The 27,706-nt window shown below is 41.5% G+C and overlaps 1 protein-coding gene across 1 annotated transcript; it reads left to right on the forward strand.

Moving 5' to 3' along the window:
* NOMO2 (NODAL modulator 2) lies at nt 1-27,670 on the forward strand. The gene is made up of 31 exons (XM_061992425.1): nt 1-210; nt 563-652; nt 1,864-1,909; nt 2,341-2,441; nt 2,560-2,666; nt 2,862-2,934; nt 3,463-3,615; nt 4,369-4,506; nt 5,212-5,301; nt 5,706-5,811; nt 6,182-6,332; nt 7,532-7,709; nt 8,440-8,581; nt 9,882-10,013; nt 10,762-10,898; nt 11,169-11,256; nt 11,712-11,775; nt 12,892-12,987; nt 14,917-15,126; nt 15,430-15,512; nt 16,466-16,625; nt 16,749-16,875; nt 17,479-17,592; nt 18,167-18,294; nt 18,864-19,005; nt 19,889-19,972; nt 21,534-21,644; nt 23,527-23,628; nt 23,794-23,913; nt 24,871-24,963; nt 25,889-27,670. The coding sequence occupies exons 1-31, from the start codon at nt 76-78 to the stop codon at nt 26,018-26,020; spliced, it is 3,633 nt and encodes a 1,210-aa protein (XP_061848409.1). The 5' UTR covers nt 1-75; the 3' UTR covers nt 26,021-27,670.
* Nucleotides 27,671-27,706: the final 36 nt, after the last annotated feature.

The raw sequence follows: 27,706 nt of genomic DNA on the forward strand, positions 1-27,706 counted from the left end.
CGGCACGGCACAGCCCTTCCGGCGGAGCGGCGGCGCTGAGTCAGGGCGGCGGCGGCGCCGAGTCGGGGCGCCGGGATGCGGGCCTGGGCAGCGGCGGCGGCGGTGGTCTGCGCCCTCTGCTGCGGCCTGGCGTGGGGCTCCGAGGACATCGTCGTGGGCTGCGGTGGCTTCGTCAAGTCTGACGTGGAGATCAACTACTCGCTGATCGAGGTGGGCGCCGCCGCCCCGCGCTGTCCTCAGCTTTCGGGGCTGCCCGTGCCGCCGCTCCCTGCCCTCCCGGCTGCGGCGTGGCCTCGGCCGTTTGCCCCGTCCGCCGTCGGACGGGACTGTGGATGCGGCGTGGTGTGGGTTGAGGCGGGGCTGTTGAAGCGTTTGCTTCCAGCGCCGGGCTGAGCTCCGCCGGCTTTGCCTGGAGCAATGTAATCCTCTTGCAATAAACTTCTTCCCCGTTCCCGGCTGCTGACAGCGGCTGCTGCTGCGTAAAAGCGCTTGGTTAGACAATGCCCGGTTCCAGCTTTGCTCACGTTCTTTAAGCTATCTTTGTCTTGTTTGTTTCTTTTAGATTAAGTTATATACAAAGCACGGTACTCTCAAATACCAGACAGATTGTGCTCCCAACAATGGGTATTTCATGATTCCCCTCTATGATAAGGTAAGAAACTGAAATACAGAGCTGTCTGCTCTGTGCTGGTGGCAGGAGCTGCCTCCATCTCCAGGAATGTCAGAACAGCGGGCATTTGAACTGGGACATAACAACAGTTACTTGAGGCTAATAGTTAAACTGTTTCCTTTTGTAATGCACCTGTTTTATTTCTCAGTGCTAAGTATTACCATGAGAAAAGTCAGGTAACTTTGGTGTTTTGTCTGATGGCTGTAGTGTTGGGAGCCTGGGTTACTGCCCACGCTAGCAGCTGTGCAAACACTGCACACAAAGTACAGGTTCCTACAGAGTGCAGCTAAAGCCTTCATGTGTCTATTTATAGAAATGAAAATAAGTCTGTAGGAGAATGTGTATTGATATGACCGAATTGAAAATAACTTGAACGACTAATTGCAGATATTAAATGCCTGAAGAAAATAACACTACAAGAAGCTCAGCCTGTATCAGAAGTTTGATGGGAAGATATTTATATTCCAATTAAATACAAGCTGCCCTCACATGATCTAAGTGTTTTGCTCTTTTAAAGAGCTAGTTAGTTAATTTCGGGGTCAGAAATAGATCACAGAGTGGTTTGGGTTGGAAGGAAGTTTAAAACCACAAAATAAATTCTTCCCTTCCCAATCTAAGAATGTAGGGTGCTTTTGGTCTGAGTGATTTTATTCCTAGGCCTTTGAGCCTTTCCATGAGTGAACCTTCTGAACCTATCTGGCAGAACAGACGTGCTGCCCCCTGTTAAGATGGTCTCTCTGTAGATGAATACTTCTTTGCTGTGGAGTTTTTAATAGGACTGAAGTTTTGTTATCCTGTGTTTGGGCAGAATGTTTGAGTAGGACCTCCTTGTCTAAATGCTAAAGGCTCATTTGAGTACATCTCTTGGGGCAGGGAGAAGTTGATTTGAACACTTTCTAACACTGAGCTGCTCAAACATGAGCCAGGTTTGGTCTGGAAGCAGCATAAACATGATGATACTGAATTTTTGCTCTTAGCTGGCTGGATGTGAGCCCAGCATCCCAGCCTGTCTGGGTAGATATTGCTGCTTCTTTGAACATAGTCTCTTAGCTAAGAGGAAAGGAGAATGAAACACTTGAGTCCTGTGATACTCTGCAGCATGATGCTTGTGTTCTGACTACTTTTATTTAAATAATATCTTAGCTGGATTGAATTTTGATCAGTGAAGACAGTTATTGCTTTTTTATTTTTAGGGGGATTTCATTCTTAAAATTGAGCCTCCCCTAGGGTGGAGTTTTGGTAAGTGCTCGTGTATCTTCTTACAATAGGGCAGTGTATCTGCAGTGTGGGACTTAGAACTATCTCTAACTTGCAGTGGGCAGAGAAAATCAAGCACTTTTCAAAAGAGATAAGCCCTACTGTATGGTGTTAATGATTAACATGTACTTACTCTACTAGGGGAAAATAAAGCTGTAACCTGACAACCCATTAACTGAGCTACTGAAGCAATGTGGAGTTTTGATAGAAATAGCTGCACTGGGAGGAGGAAAGAGGATTTTCAGTACCAGGATTCATGGGTGCCTTGACTTTGCTGGGGCAAGACTTGCAGAGCAAGGCTTGTGTGCTTGAGTTACTGCATTTCTGTGGGAGTTGAGTAAAGCTAAACCAAAATTGCTTTCTGATTGCTCTCTCACTAACTACCATGCTGTTTCATTGTTCTTCCTCTCCAGAACCAACCAGTGTAGACATCCATGTGGATGGCATTAATGACATTTGCACAAAGGGAGGAGATATTAACTTTGTGTTCACAGGGTTTTCTGTGAATGGAAAGGTTAGACTCCTTTATCTTATTCCATTTTATGGTAACTCTGCCTTCATAAAAACATTCTGCTTCAGCTCTGCAAGGTTCTTTTATGCATTTATACTCTGGTTTCTTTTTGTTTTGACAGGTTCTCAGCAAAGGTCAGACATTAGGTCCTGCTGGAGTCCAGGTTGTACTGAGAAATCCTGGCAGTGACATAAACATACAAGCAACTGTTACACAGCCTGGAGGAAAGTGAGTGTGGGTTGTGCATACTTATTAATCTGTTCCTTTACAACAACATTCTTTCACTTCTGCCACATTAACTGGGATTATAGTAGTACTGAAATATTTTTTCTGACATATGCACAGAGTTTGCAACTGTTTTTTTCTTTAAACAGATGTTTGTGACAATTTCTGAAGAGCTGTAACCCCTTCCTTGCCTTACAGGTTTGCTTTCTTTAAAGTGCTTCCTGGTGAATATGAAATCTTTGCATCTCATCCTACCTGGATGTTGAAAGAGGTTAGAGTCTACTAATTGTGGTTTACCTGTTTAGTGATGGTGGATCTGCTATACCTTGTGTTGATCAACTAGTGTGAGGAAGGGTTTTTGTGAGTGGATGGGGTTAATGGAGTTTTCATAAGTCGTGTTCAGAAGCTGCCTCATGTGGGTCCAGTTTGGAGATAGTGGAGCCAGCCAGGGAAGGACTGGCAAATGAGCTCTTGCTCTCATTTCTTCTAATCTTACATGCATTTTGCAGAAGCTTGACTATTGTAGCACATGCTGTAATCTTTCCCTCTCAGACTTCTTGCTTTCTAAGGAGCTCTGAGATCCCAACCAATTCCCAAATCAGTAACACAGGAAAAATAGTTTCCCAAAGTATCTTTGCTTTAGTGTCTTTGTGTTTTGAATAGTCTGCGGACCCACTTTGTCTGCTGCTGCTCTGACTTCTGCTTCTGTTGAATATTCAGCATCTGATTGTTATTTGGGTGCTGTAAACTTGATCTGCTACCTGTTTTTGATGAAAATGTTTGTGTTTCTCTATTTCAGTCAAACACAATGGTACGGGTGACGAGTTCTAATGCTTATGCTGCTAGCCCTCTGATTGTTGCAGGCTACAATGTTTCTGGGTCAGTAAGGAGTGATGGAGAGCCAATGAAAGGGGTCATGTTTCTCCTTTTCTCCTCTTCAGTCACTAAAGAGGTAATGGTGTGTCAATACCTTTTCAACAGGAGTATGGACATAAGTAAGAAGCAGCTGAATAGCTTCTAGATTCATATTGCCCTGATACTCATCTCTCTGTTTCACTGAGTTTGGCTTATAGTAAACATAAAGTATACAGCCACTCAAGCTGTACCTTTTTGTTTGGGGTTTTTGTGTTTGTTTTTTTCTTTCAACAAGGCCCTTGTAGTACAACATTTGTGGATGTGCTGTGTTTTCACCTGACCTCCATGGAAGTACTCAGATGTGTAACACAAAGACCATCATTTAAACATTGGCAAAATTAAAGCTTAACATCTAGATATTGTTTGGACATGAGAAATTACAGTATTCTTTTGATTTCAACTCTTCTGAACTCTTCATTATTGTTTTCAAGCAACCAGGTTCCTCAACAATCAGGCTGTTCAGGAGCATAGAAAGTCAAGACCTTGACTGAAGCAGGCAACAAGTGTACAGAACCAAAGTCATCTGATGTTAGGGCACGCAGTAAATTCTGGGGTACTGGGAAATCTTAAAAGTCCCAGTTTTCTGTGGTTGTTACCATCAAGTTGGATTATTGGCTGTTTTTTCTTCTTAGACATGAATTTTAAGTCACACTGTCAAACTTTGCCTCTAAAATGCTACTTCCCATCCTTTTGTTTACAGTATAGTATTTTGAACCCTTCTACATACCCCTTGAAATTATTTTATCTGTTCTCCCATGAGAAGAAGATGGTGTTGCATTTGTTTCCACAGGATGTTGTGGGCTGCAATGTTGCTCCTGTGGATGGATTCCAGTCACGAGATGAGTCTCTATCCTATCTGTGCAATGTTGTATCCAAAGAAGATGGATCTTTCAGCTTTCTTTCTCTGCCAAGTGGGACATACACTGTGGTAAGTAGCTAGAAAGTTAATTGCTTGCCTATCTGTTGGGTTGGTACCTTTCATTTTTTTGAACTAGACTGTGTATGACTTTGGAGCTGTTAAAACAGAAATAGTTGCAATACTTTGAACTGGATGAAGCAATTAGAACAGGAACCTCAAGCCTAAAGTATATGACAGTGAAGTAAGTTGCTCTGATAGCGTTCTGTGGTGTGGTTACTGTGTAAGGGCTTATTTGCAAATCAGGCTCTGAATTACCAGAGCAGTCACAGAACAACACCTAAAGCCTGCTGAGAGAAGGAAAGTTTCAGTTGACTACAGCCTTTAAGTTTCACTGTTTCCTTTTTTTGCCCATTCTCTTTCTTATGTCTGGGTAGTGTGGGAGCATGTCTGGCTGTGCACTCCTGCATTCTCAATCTGCATCCTCTAGAAGTGGGATTCAAACTTCTCTCATTCCTTTAACCCTTCCAGTGATCCTACAGTCTCCGATCTGTAAGCTCTTTGCTGTGTTCTGAGGAGAAGGTTACTTTTCTATCTCTTTGGATAATCTCATGTGGTTTCCATCACAGTTTTGAAATACTGCCTATATTCTTGTCTCCATCCCTCCTGAACTATTTTTTTTCCAGGCAGCTCATTTGACCCTTTGTAGAGAGGGAAATAGTAAACCATTCTGTTGTCATAGCATCTCAGGAGTCAAAGTGATGTGTCTTCTTTCAGATACCATTCTACCGGGGAGAGAGAATTACCTTTGATGTTGCACCATCCAGATTGGACTTCCTTGTAGAGCATGACAGTTTGCAGATTGAGGTAAGGCATTCAGAGAAAAGAATCTTTTTGTGCCATTCATTCCTGTAAAAGTGTAACTGATTTTAGCAGAAAACTGGTGTATTATGGAAAAACTTCTTTGTAAGAAGATTGAAGCAGTTTCTTACCCTCTTGCACGGCAGGTAGCGGATCATGTCTGTTATCATGCTATATTTCTGTACTTCAGTCTCTTTTTTGGTCAACTGAGAATCTGTTCTTGTGCTTAAGGAAACAGTATACCTGGAGATTGATATGTACTTCATTGTGATTATCATAGTACAATTTTTCCTAAAGCTGGAAACAAATTTCCTTTATATGTGTGTGTGTGAAATGGTTTTGATTGCTTGCAGGTGTATGTTTGCTTCTGCTGAGCAAAGACTAATGTTGACTTTTTTGTCCCATTTCAGCCTGTTTTCCATGTGATGGGTTTTTCTGTCACAGGCAGGGTGTTGAATGGTCCTGAAGGAGAAGGAGTGGCTGATGCCACTGTGACTCTGAACAATCAGATTAAAGGTATGCAGTAGTCTTGGGCTTTGTTGCTACAGGGGAGCCTTTATTAAGCTTATATACAGAACTAGTGTATGAGATGGAATAATACAGGATAATACACTACTTGTGTGGCAGTTTATTTGAAATATTAAGGTGGTTTCCATGCAGTTGGTTTAGATGAGAGTATTAGGTGTTCGTTTCTTTCAGCTGTATACCAAACTCTGCTTTGAAATGGATAAATAAGGGCTAGTCTAGTAAAAAAGCATAATGCTGTTTTGTTGTTGTGCACCATGAATTAAAACTAGCTTAAAGCATTAAGTGACTCTTTTGACATGTAAAGATAAGATAGTCAACACCTGCTCTGATTTGTAACTCTTCTCATTATTTGGTACAGTAAAAACAAAAGCTGATGGCTCTTTCCGCCTTGAGAACATAACAACAGGTACATACACAATTCATGCCAGGAAAGACCACCTGTTCTTTGATACTGTTACTGTGAAGATTGCACCAAATACACCTCAGCTAGCAAACATCATTGCAACAGGGTAAGTACTGGTGTGAGTACTGTGATGAAAGCTAATTTGATATGTGGACAAGGTCTTGAAAATGTGTGGTTGTTTCCCATGCCAAGCCCATACTTGGTGATGTCAGGAGTTAAAGCTTGCTCCAAAAACAGGACAGTGTGAGTGCAGGATAGTATTTTGTCCACAGTATTGTGCTCAGTACTTGATAAGGTTTAGAGTACCCTCTTAATGACCTCTCCTTTGCAAATGAAGGTGATAAGACCTGGGTATATTGAGGAATTACAGACTGGTATGTGAACCAAGAAAGGAACAGAGAGGCTTTCAGACACTGATGCTGCAGTTCAGATACTTCTGTGGAACAGTGGGGTTACATAACTTTCTGATCCAGTGTTGTATCAAACCTCTGCATTTTATCACTCACTCTCAAGGTCAGGATTGTCTTACATGGATTGTCTTCTCCTTGTTTGTGATTCTTTGACTGCTGGACATAAGCCTGTGTAATGGTGGCAGGGTGATTTTGGGAAAGTAAGGCTGTGCAGTGCTGGGAGATACAGTGTGAGCTGAGGTTTTGTGTCCAGGAGCTTCTGAGAAGGAGAAAACCTTCCAGAGGAGTGACAGCTGACACAAATCCCAAAACATTCATACAGACTTAGCCAGACATCAAGAAAAAAACCTTGTGTGCTGTTAACTGATCAGTTAGTTTTTTCAGTCACTAAATATGTTGTGCTGTTGAAGGTGAGAAATAAAACTTCACAGCTTCTAATTTGTCCTCTTGTCTTGTGTTTTGCAAACATGGGTGTACTGAGGTTGTGTTCCAGTGAATTTACATATCATATTTGAGGACTTTGACACAAAACCTTAAAACCAGAGGGTTGACAATCCTAAATTGCCTGCCCAGCCAGGAATAGAAAAAGAAAGAGAAAGGGCTTGAAGTGATTGGGTTGGTGGCAGGGAAGAGTGAAGCAAGTTGCTTGCAAATAAAACCACAAGATGATGGTGGCTTCATTGTAAAAGATCCTGTTAATCATACATGAGTTTGCACTCGCTCTGTTGTGTTTGCTTATCATGTCTCTTTGATATGGACGCTGTTTCAGGAGACATCCATTCCAATTCATGTGTTAGTACCTCAGCATAGTAAGATTTACTTTGAAAATAAGTGTTTTTTACTGGGCTTTGACAAATCAATACATTTGTTCTGATGGCTGGCTTCTGTTTAACAGGTTCAGCGTGTGTGGCCGGATCTCAGTAACTCGTTTCCCTGATACAGTCAAACAGATCAGTAAATACAAGGTCATCATGATGCCTCAAGACAAGGACAAAGCAGTACCAGTTACAACAGAAACCGACCCTCAAGGAGCATTTTGTTTTAGGGCAAAATCGGGTACATACAATGTTCAGGTAAGAGTGAGCTGCCATTCATTGCAAGGCTGTCATTAGATTTTAGAAGATTTCAAGCATTTAATTTCTCAACTTGAAGGAGCTGCATTTAGATTTTCCTGGTACTTTTCTCCTGTCTGTATTATTTAAACAATGGCAGTTATTTATCTTTTTTTTGTTCCTTAATAAGCTGAAATTCACATGCTTCTTGTCCTTTACACTTGATTGGGGCTAATAGTTTCTTATTTCTCTCTCCTCTTAGTTATGTCCCTTGGATCACTTTTTATTGTAATATATTTTCCTGTGAGTGAGACATGTAGCATATGCCTTTCTCAGGTGCCTAAATGACTCCTGAGATTATAGGTCACAGCAGAACCTATAGCAGAATCACCACGAACTTTGCTTCGTGGGAGATAGTGCAGGCTGGAAGGTAGGGGAGTGCATGGTTTTCAGGCCTGTACTCTTGTAGGTACTGATACATAGAAGCAGCAGCACATCCTGAGGTGAAATGCACTTAGACTTTTGAAACTGAGCTGTTTGGAAGATTTTGAGCTCAGTTCTGTTGCAGTTCTTTGGAGACTTTTAATATAGGATTTTGTGAAGTGTGTTTGGGAGATGGGTTTTGCTTTGCCTGGGATTCACAGTAAATTTCCATTCAAAAATCTCTGCTAAGTGTATTGAACTCAGCAGAGTGGGTGCATTTGGACTGGTATCTAAAAGCTGATGATGTCTCGATATATATACTCCACAGGTCGTTATTCCAGAGGCTGAGACCAGAGCAGGATTGGCTTTGAAACCCAAGATGTTCCCTGTTACTGTTACAGACAGACCAGTAATGGATGTGACTTTCTCTCAGTTTTTGGCATCTGTCTCAGGGAAGATCTCTTGTTTAGGTAAGAGTTTTTGAAAGTGAAGTGGAAATGGGAATAGAGAAATTTAGCACTGAATGTGTGAATGAATACTGTTTAAATCAAGACACTTGCTGTGTTTAGCCTCATCAGCAGATAACTACATTTAACTTCCAGCACATAAATAAAGCAACTCTTTCCAGGACACCTTCCAGTTTAAGAAGATACTTTAAGAAAATTAGGAGTGAGGTTAAGTACCTAGTTTCTAATACTTATTAGGAATAACATTTATAACTAACTTGCTAGGAATTAACATTTATAAATATCTAAAGGGTGGGTGTCAGGAGGTTGGGACATCCTCTTTTTCTATAGTAACTGGCAACAGGACAAGGGGTAATGGGATGAAGATGGAACACAAATAGTTCCATTTAAACATAAGAAAAAACTATTTCCCTGTTGAGGTGAGGGAGCCCTGGCACAGGCTGCCCAGAGGGGTTGTGGAGTCTCCTTCCTTGGAGGTCTTCAAGACCCTCCTGGACGTATTCCTATGTGACCTGATCTAGGTGACCCTGCTTCTGCAGGGGGGTTGGACTAGATGGTCTCTACAGGTCCCTTCCAACCCCTACCATTCTATGATTCTATGAATAACCAAGCATTCCTTCCTCAGGAAGGAGTTTTGACCTTTTTGCCTTCTCAAGAAGATGGGCAAGTTCTGGAAGGAGATGCTCCTGGCTGACACTAGGGATATTGTATGTCAGCCGTAGAAGTACTGGAGGTTGAAAAAGACAATTGAAAAAGCCAAGCAACCAAGCAGCACATGCAAAAACCTGTAGGATAGAGGCTTAAGCTGTTGACAGAAGACTACAATCCCTGTTCTCTTTCATAAACTTTTTATCCCTTTTTTTCCAGTCTTAGGTTCCTCTCTCCTGCTGTTTTCCTTGACTACCCCCTGATTTCAGCAGATGGGGATTGGAGCTTGGCGTCTGTCATTTTTACCCCTTCCTTTTTCATCTCTGAATCCTCTCTGCACTTTGTGATCTGGCTCTCAGGTGTTTACTGGGCCCTCTTAGTCTCTACAGAGTCAGGTGGACCCAGGGGATTTATATTGGCCTCTGGTTGTTACTTGCCATTAGATACAAGAATTTGCTTAACACTCTCAAACTTCCTGAAGACTCCAAAAAAGCACTGGCAGACATACACTTAAGAAATAAAGAGTTGTAATTGGAAGTGTTCTCTGCTGGAAGAGATGAAGCATTTTAATGTTAGTACACACAAAGCTTGGAGTGGAGGTTTTGGAGGCAAAGCCAGAACTGCAGTCTCGTTTTGTGCCGTCTTTTCTGCACAGATGCCTGTGGTGATCTGATGGTGACGCTGCAGTCTGTGAGCCGTCAGGGTGAGAAACGCAACCTGCAGCTCTCTGGGAGCGTGGACTCAGTGGCCTTCACGTTTGAAAACGTGCTACCTGGCAAATACAAAGGTAGGATTGTAGGGAATTGCTTCAAGTGTTACCTTAGTAGCTGAATTTGTGACAATCTGGATGCTTCTGTTATTATGGATACCATTTACAGGATGCCCAAAATGGAACTAGTTCTGATACTTCAGAGAATCTGCAAAACCACTGTACAACAATGTGTCAAGATTTCTTAATCTTGTATGTTTAACCCTTTTGTCAGCTTACAAGTAACTGGTCCCCTAGGTTTTAGAGTATACATGTTTGGTGTGAGAAGAAGGATCCTTATCATGAACTGACTTGTCCCAAGCCTAAGAACAGGGGCATAATGTAATTCTGCTTCCAGAGCGTCTCTCCTAAGGGCAGTACAGTCTTTTGGTCAGTCTGTCTTGGCCTGCTATGAAATGTCAATTCCTTTCCAGGGAAAGGTGTAGAAGGGGTATATTCAGACTGCAGATGTGAGTCAGAACCTCTTTCCACCAAGTGAAACTGGAGTTAGGCTCTGAGGTCCTAGTGGCTTCTTTGACTGTCACAATGGTAGTGCACAGAGCTTTCCAGGTGACTCCTTTTTATAAGAGCTTTTCTCCTAGGAGATATGGTACATTCCTAGTGATGCTGCAGTGCTGTGAGCCTGGACTGTTACTGTACTCACTGTCTATATGTTGTTTGAAGATTATTGTCAGGGAAAATAAAGTGATACAAGCTTTTACACCACAAAGCCTATCCTTATTCACAGTTCACATGACTGAAATGCTCTGTTTGGTGTGTGTTCTAGTAAGCATTGTGCATGAAGACTGGTGCTGGAAGAATAAGTCTTTGGAGTTGGAAGTCATGGAAGAAGATGTTTCAGGAGTAGAATTCAGGCAGACTGGATATATGCTGAGGTGTTCTCTTTCTCATGCAATTACACTGGTAAGTAGGTAACAAACTTGTATTTTTTGTAATAAATTTGTGTAGGTAGGTTGGATAATGGTTGGAATCAAGGCTCTCATGTCTCACTAGAGTCATATAGCACAGCAACACTTGTTTAAAGTGCTTTGAGATCTCACTCTTAGGTTTGGCAAAATGGCTTTATGTTGTTGGCTGCTATAGAAGAGAAGCGTTAGTGTGTCTTTGGGCAAATCCTGTTTTCATTTTGTTGATTGGTAATTACTAATAGTGAATTGTGTTGTGGCTTCACAGGAATTTTACCAAGATGGAAACGGACCAGAGAATGTTGGTGTTTATAACCTATCCAAAGGAGTTAATAGATTCTGTCTTTCAAAGCCAGGTAATAGCTGTAAAATGTTACTTTAAAAATGGGAAAGAACCAGTCAACTAATACTGCTGGAATAGGAAAAAAAAAGGTTTTAAAATTAGATTGTTTTTCTCCTTTTAATATCTCAGAGAGCTAATTCTCTGTTAGGGCCCCACAGCCAAACAGTTAACAAATGCATTTGGTTTTGAATCAGTTTTCAGCTTTGAGCGTTTCATCCTTAGAGCCAGTGGTCTCAATCACAATACCGTAATAGAGGGTTTCTATAATCAGTCAAAGCTATGGGACCATAATAGGTTGATTCTGAGCTTGTTTGGTTTGTTGAGTTTGTAATTCTGTTTATCTGTAGTGATACCTCAATGTGTCTTGTATCAGTGTACATTAGAAACTCTGTGCAGCTCCCAGTTGTGATCTGTGACTAAACAGTTTGAATTTGTTCAGCACATCATTCTTTGACTTCACGTTTGCAGGTGTATATGAAGTGACCCCACGTTCCTGTCACCAGTTTGAACACGAGTATTACACTTATGACACGTAAGAGCAGAATATGCTTTTGATCTTACACTTGTCAGTACACTTCTGTAAAGCTTCCCTCTGCTGCAGCTGCCTTCTTTCAGCAATTCAGGATGTGTCACTGTGACTGTCTCTAACCAAGAGAGGGAAGCTTTAGCAAAGTCTATCAGATGTGTTCTCTTGCCCTTTCTAGTCTTAAAAAAACCCCAGGAACTAATGACAGGCTTGAAAGATGCTTTTGCTACTTTAAATAGATATTTTTGTCAGCCTGCTGTCTATTTAATGTTGGTTTTGCTGTGTAATAAAGCAAAGATGTTTCAGTGGAAACTACCAACCACTTGTGAGAGCTGAAATGCAAGAGGCAACAGTACATGTACTAGGAGGCATGTGCCACCATTGTACATCCCTAGTGCCATGACTGTGGTGATTTGATTCTGCTCACCCTAGTTTCTGCAAGCTGAATAAATATTCACCCTCATCACAAGTAAGCAGTGCTGATCTTTCTGAAGCCAGACGGGTTTTATTAGCCATTTATAGGTTGGCATATATGGTCTGGCAATGGGCTCTTTGCTTACTAAAAGAAGACTTCTGCTCCCAGACTACTTCTGTTTCATGAACGTGGCAGAGAACGAATTCAGCATTAAAATCTGATTATTTTCAGTTGTGTTAGTGAGTTAAAAGTATTTCAGAGAGAGATGTGGTAAACATGAGAGCCAGCACAAAGTGAGTGAATGGAAAGAAGCAGAAACCCTCTCTTGGCAGCAAAGTATTGTTAGGCTGGGGGCATCTTGCTGAACTATGTCTAATATGACAAACTTTTGAGTGTCTTGCTGTGTGTAAAGGGATTGTACATATGAAATCAACCAATTTAGCTTTAGCTTGAGAGGAAGCAGGAGACAGGAAGGAAGGGATTGTTTTGCCCAATGTCATGCAGTGGTTTGGGGTTCAGAGCTGGAATAGACTCCCTTTCCAACGTGCTGTCATCTGAGCACTACAACTTTGCTGTGTAATTTGTGTATCACCCTTTATAAAGCACTTTCAGACTTAGAGGCGGAAGAACAAACTGCTGAATAAGATGTGATGATTTTCTTTAGGAGGAGGGCCTTGAATTTAGCTCTTTGTTACTTTGATTTACAGATCCTCTCCCAGTATACTGACGCTCACTGCAGTTCGACACCATGTCCTTGGCACGATTGTAACAGATAAGCTGATGGATGTGACTATTACCATTAAGTAAGATCAAAGAAATCTTGGGACTGAAAATGGGAAGAAAGAATCATCTCCCTCATAAAGTTTTATTCCGGTTTTACTATCTCAGTGGCTGCTTTCTAAGGGAATGACATCCACCTCCAGACTATGAGAGGATTTTATGCTCAGCTGTGCTTTGATTTCTTTGTAGAAGGAGAAATAATTCTCAGCTCTCAGTTTAAACATTGTCATTTCATTTCAATATAACCCTTTTCTACTTGTGTGTCATGGTAAACAGAAATGATTTCCTGAGGTTTTTACACGCTGCAATTTCAGAGTTCAGAGAGTATTGTTTTAGCTTAGGTCTGAGCTCTTTAGCTGGGATCTATTTTATTCCTTTCTTGTCGCCTCAGAATGAGAATCTGCTGCTTTAGAGCATTGTTACTGGTGTGAAGAGGGTTATAAAAGGAAAGCCATGCAGAGTGATTACATGCTAATGCGCCAATTTATGTTTAGCTGAACAGACAGCTCACTAGGGAGCACTGATTTTGTGAGCAGCTTTAATTGTATGAGGTGCCAGATCTGCCTGAAAGTGTCTGATAATGAGGGTTACTTTAATAATGCTCTGCTGATGTCCACTTGTTCTAGACTATAGGTTCCCAAACTTTTTTTTGGGTGTAGAAAATAACTCTTCAGAGCACAAATTACCTGCAGAGCATTGCCTGAAGTTCCCTGAATTTAATGAACCTACAACTGGGCAACTACAGCAGCTAGAAAAGAAACAGACAACAGAGAGCCCTTAGGATTTTAAGAACAGCTTAGTGTTAAGGTGAATATTATATCCACCTTCTAGACTAACTGGGTTTCTTGAGACTATTTGCAAGTGCTTTGAAGGCTGCTCAGTTGCCACAAACCGTCTCTGTTCAAGCCTACCTGAAGCTTTTCAGCCAAAGTCCAGTTGGTGAAAAGACATCAGTGTAAAATGAACAGCTCTGGGTTTAAAAGCAAATTTGCAGAATTTTACAGTGTTCTGCAACTGTTTTTCAGACTATTGTAGAAGGGACAGAAGATAAGATGCAAAGGATGGTTGGAGACTAGAAGAAGTTGCTAGGAAAGAGCAGATGTAAGATCGGGGCAAGTGAAACAAGATGCATTGTTCTGAGCTGATTGAAACTTATTTAGGAATCTATTCAGTGGTCAGTTACAAGACAGCTGGATAGTTGAAATGTGTGGGGCAGATAGGTTGGAGCTCAGAGCTTTTCCTGGGAATTGCCAGTTATTGGAAATACTTATTTGTGCTAGTCTATATTTATTTGTATAGCCTACTCCTTGGAAGTGGGTTCTGAGGGAAGGTTCCTAGTGCTGAAAAATCCTGTGAGCTTACCAGTTATTTTGTAACACTCATCCTTTCTGTATTAAGCTTGTTCTCAGGTTTGGAGTTCCAACCTTTCTCTTTTAGTTTGTTAAAGGTACTCTCAGGTACTCTTGAAGCCTGATCCTTTGGCTTAAGACTTTACCACTCCTGCTGGGTTGTCAGTGCCTCTGTGGGAGGTTATTGTCCTTGCAGCAGAATTGGTGTCTGGGACTTGGTGCAAAGTCAAGACTCTATTTAGCAGAGCCTAAGATAAGCTAGGATGGTGGATCCTGCAGAGTGGTTGAGGTGTAACACTGACCCTGCAGTGGGATGTTGAGGCACTGCAGAGCTGGGGAAGAGGCAGCAGGGCTCTCACTTACAGCATGGTGGGGCAGAATTTGAGAGAGTTGCAGGTAGGTCCTTTCCTGCTAGGCCAGATAGGTTACCTGTAGTGCCTATGAATGAGCATTTGTAGTAGCAACTGACTGACACAGAGGTTAAAAGTTTTAGTTATGTTTGGAATAAATAGCAGAATTAGAAAGGAATGGATTTAAGGAAATAATGTTGGGACTTGTCTGCTTTAGAAAGGCAGTAATTAGTTTTCTCCTTCACATTTTCAGGTCATCCATTGACAGTGAACCTGCCTTAGTTTTAGGGCCCCTGAAATCTGTACAGGAGTTACGTAGGGAGCAGCAGCTGGCAGAAATTGAGACCCGCCGTCAGGAGAGAGAAAAGAAGGGTCAAGAGGAGGAAGGAACAAAACCACCAGTGCAAGAAATGGTGGATGAACTCCAAGGACCATTCTTGTATGAATTTTCATACTGGGCAAGGTAATACCAGGCTCCAATGGACAAGGTGTATTCTTTGTACCGTCATCTAGTGTTTGCACCAAACAGAACAGTGTTATATTCCATTTGGGAAAGAGCTGCTGTTGTGGGTACCTGTGCCTGTTATTGTTGTCTGTCAGCTAAATGGAAACTAGTACCACTTCCTATGAAGTCTGCTTAGGTTATTGTTCATACTTTTCCCTCAGGGTATTTAGGTGGATTTTGGGGTCAATATGCAGTACTCTATTCTACATAAGCACTCCTAATTCCATTTTCTTCTAATTGTAACTTATCTATGTTTTCCAGGTCTGGAGAGAAAATTACTGTGACACCATCATCAAAAGAGCTGCTTTTCTATCCACCTTACGTGGAAACAGTTGTTAGTGGAGGTAAATAGAAATGAAATCCAGTTTGAAAGGAGTAGGTTTTAAGACACAAGTCTATCATATGATTAACTCTTCAAAGATAATGTTAGGAAGGTTTCACTTGCAGCTGTTTCATTGGGCCCATTTCAGTCTGGAATTTGGAAGCATGGGTACAAGCACAGTTTGTATCAGCAGAATGTGCTTCCAAGAGCTGAAAGACCTGACAGGAGGGGAAGGGCTATGTTTCTGGATACTACACCAGACAGACAGAATTGTTCATATGGCTCTCATTTAGAAAAACAGTAGTACAAAAGCAGTATTTATGTTTTGAGTTTGTTACCAAATTCAGGTTTCTGTGAAGTTTTCTTTGCAGTAAATTACAGTAATAAAAATATTCACCAAAAATGGAAACTTGAAAGTTGTCAGGGTTGGCATCAGTCAGCTGATAATCCTTGTTAAGTCAGTGTCCATCTTGCCCTCAGGTTGCTAAGTGAGCATACATTGTCTGAAATGACTAGAAAATGTTAGGTAACCTTTTAATGTGCCTGTGTGTTGTGCACATTCTAAGTACATGGAGAGGAGACGATTTATTTAATTCATTAAACATGACATATGCTGGCCTGAATTTGATCTCTTGAGAATTTTGACAAAGTTCAGTGTAATACCATCCAGAAGGGAACATTGTTGGCTGCAGTATGTGTAAATATGTAACAGGTCCAAATTGATTTGGAGATGTGCTTATGGCTTTGGAGTTTGGTTGCTGATCTTAGAAATGTTCAGGTATCTGAAGATGATGTGTTCATAGAATGGTGTTCATAGATGTGTTGAGAGACCATACAATTATGTGGATTGATCTTTGAGTTAAAAAAAACATCAACTGTTCACTTTTCAAGTAGTTAAACTCTTTCTGTAAGACAGAATGATGAGTGTATTTTTTACTTTCTTGTTTGTCTTAAATCCCCTTTGCAATGACCAAGAGAGTTGTCCTGGGAAGCTGATAGAGATCCATGGAAAAGCAGGCTTATTCCTGGAAGGGAGAATTCATCCTGAATTGGAAGGTGTTGAGATTGTCATTGGGGAAAAGGGAGCAACTTTCCCACTTATCACAGTTTTCACTGATGACAAAGGTGCTTACAGGTAATTAGCAGGTTTATTTTGGTCTTTTGGATTTTTAATTGAAGTGCAATAGGGACTTGACAAGGGATATGTGATACCCAAGTGCTTTCTTATAAATGAGTTCTTCTTTCCTTTTATTTGAAGTGTTGGGCCACTCCACAGTGACTTGGAATATACAGTTACTGCTCAGAAAGAAGGATTTGTTTTGACTGCAGTAGAAGGAACAGTTGGAGACTTCAAAGCTTTTGCTCTTGCTGGGGTGACATTTGAGGTAATGTTCTAAACACTTTGGGTTCTGAATGAATGGTGTGTGCAGTTAGAGCTAGACAGGCAAAAAAGTTAACCCTCATCTTCCAGGCAACCACAAGTGGGTGTGGGATTTGGGGATAGTTTGTCCCAGGGAAACAAATCTCAGTGGGTGAGCTTAGTTGTAGACCATGACTTGCCATGTAGAAGGTACTTTACAAGGTTTATGGAGTGAAAGAGCCTGCAATCCAAAAGACTGGCTCTATTTGCTCTTGTAGAGTTGTTCCACCCTCTCTTAACGCATTTTATACCTCAAGGTGATTTTATTTTTGATATACAGACTGGTCCAACTAGTGCCTGGTTCTGGTCTTTGGGCTATTTAGTTCTGGCCCTCAGCATGTCCTGCCAAGTGATAGAGACTGTTCTGATAGCACATGCCATGTGGGGCTGTGACTGCCCAGGTGCTTCAGAAGCATGAGCTTCTGTAGGCCTACACTCTCGCAGGAGGGGACACACTGCAGATGCAGGACAGCCAACACCTCTGTGCACTCTGCAAAGGACTTCTGAATCAAACCTGTGTAAAGCTACCTTTACTTTACACTTAAAACTATCACTTTTTCAAAAATAGATCAAATCAGAGGATGACCAGGCTCTTGCTGGAGTTCTCTTGTCTCTCAGTGGAGGGGTGTTTCGGTCCAACCTCCTTACACAGGATAATGGCATGCTGACTTTCTCCAATCTGGTAAGTTGGAATTGATTCTTCTGAGTGTGGCTGTGTGTGCAATGCTGTGTCACTTTACCTTCCAAAACAGGGATGTTATTGGCTATCCTCAGTGGCAGGAGGATGTATGATTGAATTTGTAACCCACAGTGAGAGATGTAGGTCCCTCAGAGTGGGCAGCACTTAAAATCTTAGCAAGTGAAAGCTGTGAAATCTAACCTAGCAAGAGATTTCTCCCCAATAGGTAGGAGATGGTATTGATTGAGATCAGTTACTAATTTGCAGGCTCTAAACACAAAACAAGCCAATTTGTTGATGATCATTTGAGAGTGTTTAGAGATTATTGATCTGTACACGTGTGTAGATGTGCCTGAAGTTTCCTTGCAGACATCCTTCTCTCCTGTCACTTTCCTGTCCTTGAGGTCTTCTGGTAAGATTTTAAGGCCATAGTTTCCTTTCACTTTTTCCTGCCAGTTTAGCTTATATTTGGGACAGAGAACTTCAGAGAACTCTTGCAGAAGTGTAATTCTTTGGAGTTGGTGATTTTTTTGGTGTGATGCTGTCAGTAAACAGCCTGTTTTATGCCTCTTTACAGAGCCCAGGGCAGTATTATTTTAAACCCATGATGAAAGAGTTTCGCTTTGAACCGTCATCACAAATGATTGAAGTGCAGGAAGGACAAAATCTTAAAATTCGGATAACTGGTTACAGAACAGCTTACAGGTCAGTGAAATGCCATGCACAGGGCTGCCTACTGTATCAGGATGCATGATGCAAAATGTCTGTTTCCTCCTGATACACCTCACTTCTGAAGGTTTGGAGAGTGCTTTCAAAGGCACAATTTAATGTTATTATGGTGTGTATAAGTACATTTTTGAGCCTTTCTTCATGCATGTGGATGTATGGCTGGACTGTAAGGAGAAGCATTGCAGTGAAAGCACCGTATCATGGCACTGGAAGTGGCTTCTGCTGTGTCCAGTGGGAGTGGAGAGGGCTGTTCTGGGGTTGGTAGAGCGATTTAGTTATCTGAGTTCAAGATCCTTCCCTTGCCTTCAGGGATAATGCTGCTGTTCATAGAGGTCAGGAAACTTGGATTCCTGAAGTTCTCAGGACTGCTGCTAATTCTAATGCTTTAAACAGTTTCACATGCACACTATAAATTCCCCTTCTCCATGCTATGCTCAATATAGAAAATACTTTTTAACAACAGTTACGACAAGAAAATGTCTTAAAAATGGGCATTAAAACAGCATCTTCGCATCTGTAGCAATTGTTTCTCTTTACACCTCTAGCTGTTATGGCACAGTTTCTTCTTTAAATGGAGAACCGGAGCAGGGAGTTTCAGTAGAAGCTGTGGGGCAGAAGGATTGTAACATCTATGGAGAAGACACAATAACTGATGAAGAGGGCAAATTCAGACTGCGTGGCCTTCTGGTAAGGATTAAAACACTCTCTGTCATTTCTGTAGTGTGAGATTGGAGCAATAAAATGTGTTTTATTAATTAACTACTGATTTCTATTTTCCCATTGTGTTTGCCAGCTGAGAGTCGCTCAAGTCTCTCTGTGTTAGGAAACACTGTTGTGAGTGACCATTCGTTTTAGGAAAGGGGGAAAAACTTGCAGTAGAAGTCTGTGGAGCTTGCTGCCAGTGTACTATGACATGACATGACATGACATGACATGACATGACATGACATGACATGACATGACATGACATGGCATGAGCCCCCAGTCAGTGGACTGAGTGTCTCTAACAGGTCCTCAGCAGTGTTCAGGTGTGACAGCAGGGAATTTTCTTAGCCAAAAGAGTTTAGGGGAGCATTGTACTTTATCTTGTGAAAAGACTGTTAACAGCCTATTTTTAGCAGGATATTGGGTGTATACATGATGTTGATTGTACAGCATGTATGTGATGTAAGCTGTGCAAGAAACGTGGAAGCTGAATTTGTGGGACAGCTATGTGTGGAGTCAGCAATTTGCTGTAGTAGGAGGCAGTGTGTGATCAGGTTTTAATTCTCTAATATATTTTCTTTCTAGCTAAAACACTTCTCAGCAGATGATTTCTTTGAATACTGTAATGAAATAAACTAATGAAAGCTCTGTGAGAGCCCTTTTGTATTTTCTGGCAGTAAACACCACTAATAGTGTTACTGAGTTGAATTTCCTGTTTGAGATCAGGACAACTTTAACTGGATAGCGTTAGATCTGTCTGGGGTATGTATCTTAAATGGGATGTAAGAAAATGCTCTGACTGTTTTCTAAACTTTAAGTATGTATTATTCAGTGTTGGGATTTACCATCTGAATGTTGCTTTTAGCCTGGTTGTGTGTATCACGTCCAACTCAAAGCTGAAGGCAATGATCACATTGAAAGAGCTTTACCACAGCATCGGGCAATTGAGGTAATTTTTTCCTCTATCTGGTTTCTTTTTGTAGTATGAGTTAAATATGAATTGCATCTGTCTAGACATTATGTGGTTTCCATCAGCAGCAGTGTAGCTGAACACATTCTGTTTAGACAAGTGTCTTTCAGCAAGTTAGCTCCCTAAATACAGGCCCCATAGTGTGTGTCAGCACCGTAGCTGCAGCTGAAGTAGGACAAAGCCCCAACAGTAAACACATGAAAAGGATTCTTTCACAGCTGTAAAAAATATACATCAAGAAACAAGAGGCTAAATGTATAGAATAACTTTTGGCATTTCCTTATGATGTGGAATAAACCAGTAGTGACTTGAGGTTGTTGTAAGTTGTCATATTATTCTATCTTTGTATTTAGTTGTCGATAAATGTGTTACACTGAATTTAGTCAAGATGCCTACTGTCTCCATGTAGGTGGAATTGTCATGCAGAGTAGCAAATCTTTATTTAATGTAATAACAAGTTTGAATTGAAAACTTGATGAAATCTTGTTAAATATTCCTCCATCCTTACAGACTCAGATTAGCTGCCTCAAATTTCTGTCCTGATATCATAGAATCATAGAATGGTAGGGTTTGGAAGGGACCTGTGAGATCATCTAGTCCAGCCCCCCTGCTGAAGCAGGTTCACCTAGATCAGGATATCCAGCAAGGGTTAATTAGCCTTCGTTATTTGTCCAGAGCTTTGCAGTGGGAGATGGTTGTTATTTGAGCTCAAACACCTGTCTGACCAGGGTGCCCTCCTTTACAGCAAAACAGACAGGCAGAATTTCAAGTCCTTGGTGTCTTGCTAAGAGAGCTTGCTGGCTGGGAGGGCAAAGAGGATGGCAGGATTCCAGGAAATGATAGGAAGGTCATGTACTGCCTGTGACAGCTGTATGCAGTAGCTGGTACTAGCAGTATCCTGGCTGGCTTGCTACTTTCTCCAGGATAGAGAAGCGTTTGAAAGACACCTGCAGGAGAAATGTGGTGCCAGCCTGATGGTAGGATACCTGACCTCACCATAACCTGTCTGCTGCAGGAGTTAGTGTCTGAGTAAATGCCTTTCCTTACTCTGATCAGGGCTCAGATTTAGAAACACAAATGTTTCATGTTTTAAACAATTTTTGAGACTATAAAGTTATGTATTTTTGGAGTAGGTTATGGTATGACATGAGCATATTCCTCATTAATCAACTGTATAAACATAGCAGCATAGTCATATGGAGCTCTTGGCACAGATGCAGAATACTGAGACCAATGTTCAGAGATCAGTCATCCCTGTGTATGTAACAGCCTCTTCTAAACTAATACCTGCTTGTGACACTTCTTCCATTTGTAGTTTAACTTGATGCCATCAGCCTTATGCTGATAACACACAAATCTGTAACTGTCAGCTGTGCACTTGAAAAGTACTTGCAATTGGAAAGCCTTCAAGTTTCCGTTGGTTAGTATAGAACAAAATTCACTTTTTGTTTAAAATGATGAGCAATATTTGTGTTGTACTAACTGTCTTCTCTTAACTGTTCCTCTGTTGGTAAAAAGATGACTGTGTTTTACGTTGCAGGTTGGGAACAGCGACATTGATGATGTTAACATTATAGCGTTCCGGCAAATTAATCAATTTGATTTAAGTGGCAATGTAATTACGTCTTCTGAATATCTGTCCACATTATGTGTAAGTTCAAGCCTTTCATCTTTATCAAGTGTATTTGTCGTTGGTTTCCCAATTATTATTTTTGCAGGATCACTGGAAATTGTTCAGTAGCCAGAGTACACATTTAATTCAAATTATGACTAATACCTCAGTGAAAATGAATTTGAATTCCAGATAGAATTAAGATTATATTGTTCCTGGCTGATTGACTTTAATGTTTCCATTTTTCATGGGAGTATGTTTAAGAAATACTTTCTGAGGTTGGTCTGTACATTTCTGGGTCTGCTTCTCTGATTAGGGATGCTCTGTCTAAGGTAAGGGGAGTCCTCTCTATCAGACACCTGCTTTAGTTCCTGAAGTACCTGGAATTCTTTACTAGGCCTGCCAGCAAGAAGATATCATATGAGTGCAGGGATACTAGAAGGCACATGAATTTAAAAGTACAGGTAAAAGAGAGACAATGAGACAAACAGTAAAGCTGAAATTTTCAAAACTCAAAAGACTGCACTGTGATCTGAATAAACTTGACAACACCTGGGATCCTTTTAGCTTAGGGTGCAGGTATCTGGAAGTATCTGGAAGACGTGTTTGTATAGTAGGAGTTACAGTACCATTTCTCAGATTTAAGAGCTTCATGAAATGTTACCCATAAATACAAGTGCAATGCCAGATTGCTTTGAGACTAGTCTGTGATGCATTTCACCTGCCAAGATCTCGTTGCTAAGCTTTTTTGGGAAACACCCAAAGGATCCAACACTCAGCGGGTGTGAAGACAAAACATATCACCTAACTGAAGAGCTCCTGAGTAAGCTTCCCACCTTTATGGGGAAGTTTGGACCCTTGCAGTTCAGCCTAAGGAAATAGAAATTGATGTCCAAATTTTGTTATATGGAAGTTATCTAAGCCTGAACCTGTTGAGTCATATTAGGTTGAGTCTTGTGTTGCATACATGCTGTTAATGGGTGCATGTCATCATCCTTGTTTTCAAGGCAGAGATTTTTGTCTGAAAGATGTGCTAAGATTTGATGCAGACACAAGCAAGTGGTTTTGTGACCTCAGTGCTGTCCCTCCTGGCTGTCTGGGCTTGATGGGACTACTGGAAATGCTCTGATTGGAGCTGCATGGTAGCACTGGGCAGAATCAATGAGAACTTAGCTGGGCTGTGCTTGCAAAGAGAGAGAGTGTCTTGGCAAATATCTGACCCAGAGGTTTCAAATAGGGATGTAGATGCTAGAAGGCTGCTTCAGAGAAGTCCCCAAAACCTATAATTTTGCTTACTGTGTCCTGTGGATAAGGCAGAATGGAGAAGGCCAAATGTTTGTGTGGACAGGAAGGGCTGCTGCACCTTCCAGCTTTATTTGACTGAAGCAACCCTCTTTAAATTATGCTGGTTTCTGAGCAAACTGTGTCTGCTGAGAACTTCTAGACTATTCTGTAGCTCAAGGATGTCTGGGCAAACGGTGTCTGCTGAGAACTTCTGGACTACTCTGTAGCTCAAGGATGTCTGGCTTGTAAGGATAGAGAAACTGAAATCAAGCAAAATGAAGTTATGGGAGAAACAGAAATGACCCCCAGCTGCAAATTGCTGTGGAACCACTGGGGTTGTTGCAAGGACTTGCTCAGGTCTGGTTGGTGCACAGCACAGACTGCCTTTAACACACTAGATCTATGAAAATGTCAGACATCAGTTGTTCCTGAGTTATTCCAAGTTCTGTAAAAAGGCTGTTTCTGTGACTTTTCACATCCCAATTAGTACAATTCCAGGTGTTCTTACTTGACAGCTTGATAAAGCACGTGATGCATTTTGAAGTGCTTTTATCCTGTAAGAAGTGGGATGTCTGAAATACCTATTGTAGTGCAGGCTCAGAACTACCTGGTTTATGCTTTCTTCTTTCCCTCACAGGTGAAGCTCTACAAAAGTGAAAATCTTGACAACCCAATTCATACAGTCAACTTAGGCCTATCCCTGTTCTTCCATTTCCCACCACTGCTGCGAGATGGAGAGGTAAGAATATTGCTGAATGATTAGCCTAGGTCACTTGATTTTTTTGTCCTCTGAGGATTCTGAAGTGTTATTTCTGGTGTGCCTGCAGTACTGTATTCATGCTGGAGTGAGCAGAGTTTCTCTCAGCTCCTGGTGCTGTAGCCTGAGTGTGTTTCTTACCCACAGAATTACGTGGTGCTCCTGGATTCTACGTTGTCTAAATCCCAGTATGACTACACCCTGCCTCAAGTTTCATTTACTGCTATTGGCTATCACAAACACATTACACTGATCTTCAGCCCCACTGTAAGTACAAAATACTTAAATGTTCAGGTGTTCACCTTGGGAACAATGTCTGGTAGTGTCTATAGCCTGTGTGTGTTTTGTGGTCTTGGTCAGACTTTCTGTTAATGTAAATACAGAGATTAATGAGTGGCATTAAAGCAACAATGAATTAGGATTTGGACACACCAAGGACATGGGGCAGGGATGCCATAACCTAGTCTGTTAGGAGAGGTGGCTCAGAACTTCAGAGAGGGGTTGTAACCTAACACTAACTGAGAGCTTGCAGTAACTGTGGGCTGGAGGAGAAAGATAGTATTGTTGTCAGATTTTCTTTAAAGACCTCCGTGTATATGAAAGAAGTATCACCAGGCTAAACACAGGGCTTTAGTTAGTGGAGCTGAGTTAGAGGGTAAAGCAGAGGGGTTTCAAACTAGCACCAGGGGAAGACTTCTCTCCTTAAAGAGAGAGAGGTGTATTTTTGCCTGTGTGAAGAGTGCAGCATTTGTTCTGTAATACTTCAATAATCTATTTCTCTTGTGCCTCGCTGTGTGTCCAGGTGTCAGGGGAATGTGAGGGGAGCCTGGAATGGCAGTTACAAATGGTGGATGGGGATGTGCTGGAGAGAGTTTGTGCTGGTATGGTTGCTGTAGCATTGCCAGTGGGATCGTAGAGGTTTGGGCAGGATGTGAGAGGCAAAGCAAAGCACACCAGGCTGACTGTAAAGTGGAGACTGACCACCAGTGAATTAGCTTTAAAAAACTGCAACCCTCAAGAAGAAGGGAACAGATGAATGAATCAGTGAAGGGAGCTGCTTTGAAGTTGAAGTAAATGTTAGAGCAGCACTTAGAATGAAGTCAGATGGGAAAGGTTGGCTGTGGTCCCTGATCCTACTGCTGATGTTGCTTAAAGCTCAGAGATTTCATAGTTGAAATGACTGTTTAGAAAAAACATAAAATCCCTGCTCCCCACTGTTTTCAGAGAAAACTGCCTGAACAAGACATTGCCCAAGGATCTTACATTGCCTTACCACTGACGCTGCTTCTGTTGTTGGCTGGTTACAACCATGATAAGGTAGGTTGGGGGTTTGTTTTTGTCCTATCCAGATGTTACTATTCTATGTTACTTTGAACTGTGTTCAGTGAAGGTTTGGTAAGGTGGTTATCCAGAGAAAGATGCAATCAACACTCACCTGATGTGACATGTTTCAAGAAAAGCCATGTGCAGCCAAGTTTTTGGACAATTACCTTCTTTTCAAACGATGTCCTGTGAACATGAGCTCCCATGTCAGTCCTGAATCTGGTCTTGCCCGATGGCTCTGGGGAGAACACCTAATGTGGTGTCATTCAAGTGCAGATAGCCAGACTCAGTGAGAACAGGAATGAAAATAATTAATTCAGGAGCAATCAGATTGGAAATAAAGTTCTGCAAGAGCCTGGTCTCTTTAGCTTTACACTTTCCCTAGTGAAAAGCTCTCAAGAGGAGAACAACTACCTACTGTATCACCTCTTGGTCTTTATTAACAAGCCATACTCTTCAGGCCTTCTCTGATATGACTGGATTTCTGCTTCACTCATCAGAGAAAATAAATTTATCTGTGCAGTTTGATTTCCTCTCAAACATGGGCAGCACAGCACAGGACATGGGGTTCTCCAGGATTTTCTAGTGTTACTGAAAGGGCCTCTGCTGAAAGCAGCGGCCGTTAGTTGGTCTCAGGGCTCAGGCTGCTGTTCCTGGCTATCAGATGACTGCAGGACAGAAAGTGGCTGCCAGTTGTTCTAGGTTTTGGTGATCAGGAATTCCCAGTTTGGTTTGATTACTTCCCAAGCTTTGCTGCTGTTTTCTGACATCTCTGTAGATGTGCCCTTTGCTCTGCAGATCATCTGCTTGGGACGCATGACTCTGTCTGTTTGGTGTGCACGGCTCTAAGGGATGTTACCGTTCCCACTGTACAGATGATTGTAACCACAAGCTGCTGCCCCTTTCTTTTCTTGCCCAGCTTATTCCCTTACTGCTGCAGCTGACAACTCGACTGCAAGGAGTCCGTGCCCTCGGCCAGACGGGCTCCGACACAGGGGGCTCAGAGGATGCAAAGAGACAGACGAAAAAGCAGAAGATGCGTCGGACGTGAGGCGGCAGCAGGAGGGACTGTGGCGAGGGAGTGGTGCTCTGCTAAACTGGGGAAGCCACTAAAAGACATTTATGTTGAATTTGTGGACTTGGCCATTTTTGTGGCTGCTACACGAGTGCTGTTTGTCGAGTGACTCCATTTTGGTTGTGAATTTTCTATGGAGTCTTTCCTGTTGTAAAGTACCAAATGCCTCTGTGGTCACTGTGAGTCCATCTCCCATACTTGAACACAATGATTTCTTTTATTTTATTGTTTGTTTTATTAGGTTGTTTTTCTCTTCAGTGGAATGGGTTATGCTGTCTTTGTTAACAATCCTTAACAGCAGTGGTAGTAGACTGCTTGATTTCACTTCCAGTCTCTGGAAGTGAAACAGAACATTTTTCCTTCCCTTTTCAATATCTACTTGGCAGAAGCAGCACTTACGGGTTTTAGTAAGGCAGTAGTACCTGAAACAAAGTTTTGGGGAACATACATAAACTGAAGTCTTTGAGACTTCCAGCTCAGCAGCTTGATTGAAGAGTCTGTCATCTGCACAGCTGTGATGTCAGTTCTTCCCCAATGATTATGTCATCTTTGATTAAAATCAAATTTGTGCCCAGTGAAGACAAATCCTAATGTCAGGTGAGTTCTGATGATCCTACTGCACAAGCAGTGTTTAAAATTCAGTTTCATATTCAGTGTGATCTCTTTAGATCCCCAGCATTTCTGCAATGGCTCCAGCTGGTTGTACTGTCCTTTCCAAAGCTGTGCTGTGGTTGGTGATAGCCCTGTGCCTGAGTGCCTGTCACATCTGCTCAGACTGTCTGCAGCCTTGTTGCCATTTGATAATGGATTATTTTCTTTTTAAATTTAAGAAACTGGAGCTTTTCACAATCTCCAATGTGTACAGTCCCAAAAATGTCACCTGTAACTGTTTCTTATGTGCTATCTTTTGATTCTTGTTTGAAGTTGACAGTTGGACATACACAGTTGAAATGTTAATGGGGCTTTTTATTGACAAATAGCATAAAGGTTAATAGAGCTTTTGAAAAATGCACATAAATGCCTACAAATATTGCAAAGACATTGGTACTGCCAGTAAGTGGCAATGTTTCTCTTTTACAGTACTTGAAATAAAGTCCCTTTACATTTGAGTATTTAAGCTTGCAAACCCGTCCAGTTGTAGGAATGTGGATGCTGAAGGTTTTATGCTGGTTTGTTTTGTTTTGCTATTTTGCATTCATTTGGGCCTAAATAATTAAAACTTCATTTGGTGATCATTCTAATCTCTGTGAGGGAAATTCTGTAAAGATCATAATAAAAAGGAAGAATGTTGAAAAAAGCATGTATGGGTAGAGTTTGAGATGAAGCTCTAATAAGCTGTCATGCTCTTTACTTAATGACCTTGAATTTTATATTGCTGTGATGAAACATGAGGAGAAAAACACAAGTGTTGTAAAGACTTATAATAAATTGTACATTTTCAATACATCTTTATTTTAAGCTGGTGAATGTTAAGAAAGGTGTTGCTGCTTTGGGGGAATGTATGAGGAAGAAATGCACATGTCCACGTGCCTTGAAGGGAGTACCAGATATTCTAAAATGTGGGACTTGATGATGATTGACATTAAACATTGGAGTTGCTTGTTAATAAAAAGGAAAAAGTGATAATGCTTGTTAATGCTTGTTTCTAAACCTAGGATCTGT

The sequence above is a fragment of the Colius striatus genome, chromosome 3, assembly GCF_028858725.1.
Source record: "Colius striatus isolate bColStr4 chromosome 3, bColStr4.1.hap1, whole genome shotgun sequence".
NCBI lineage: Eukaryota > Metazoa > Chordata > Aves > Coliiformes > Coliidae > Colius > Colius striatus.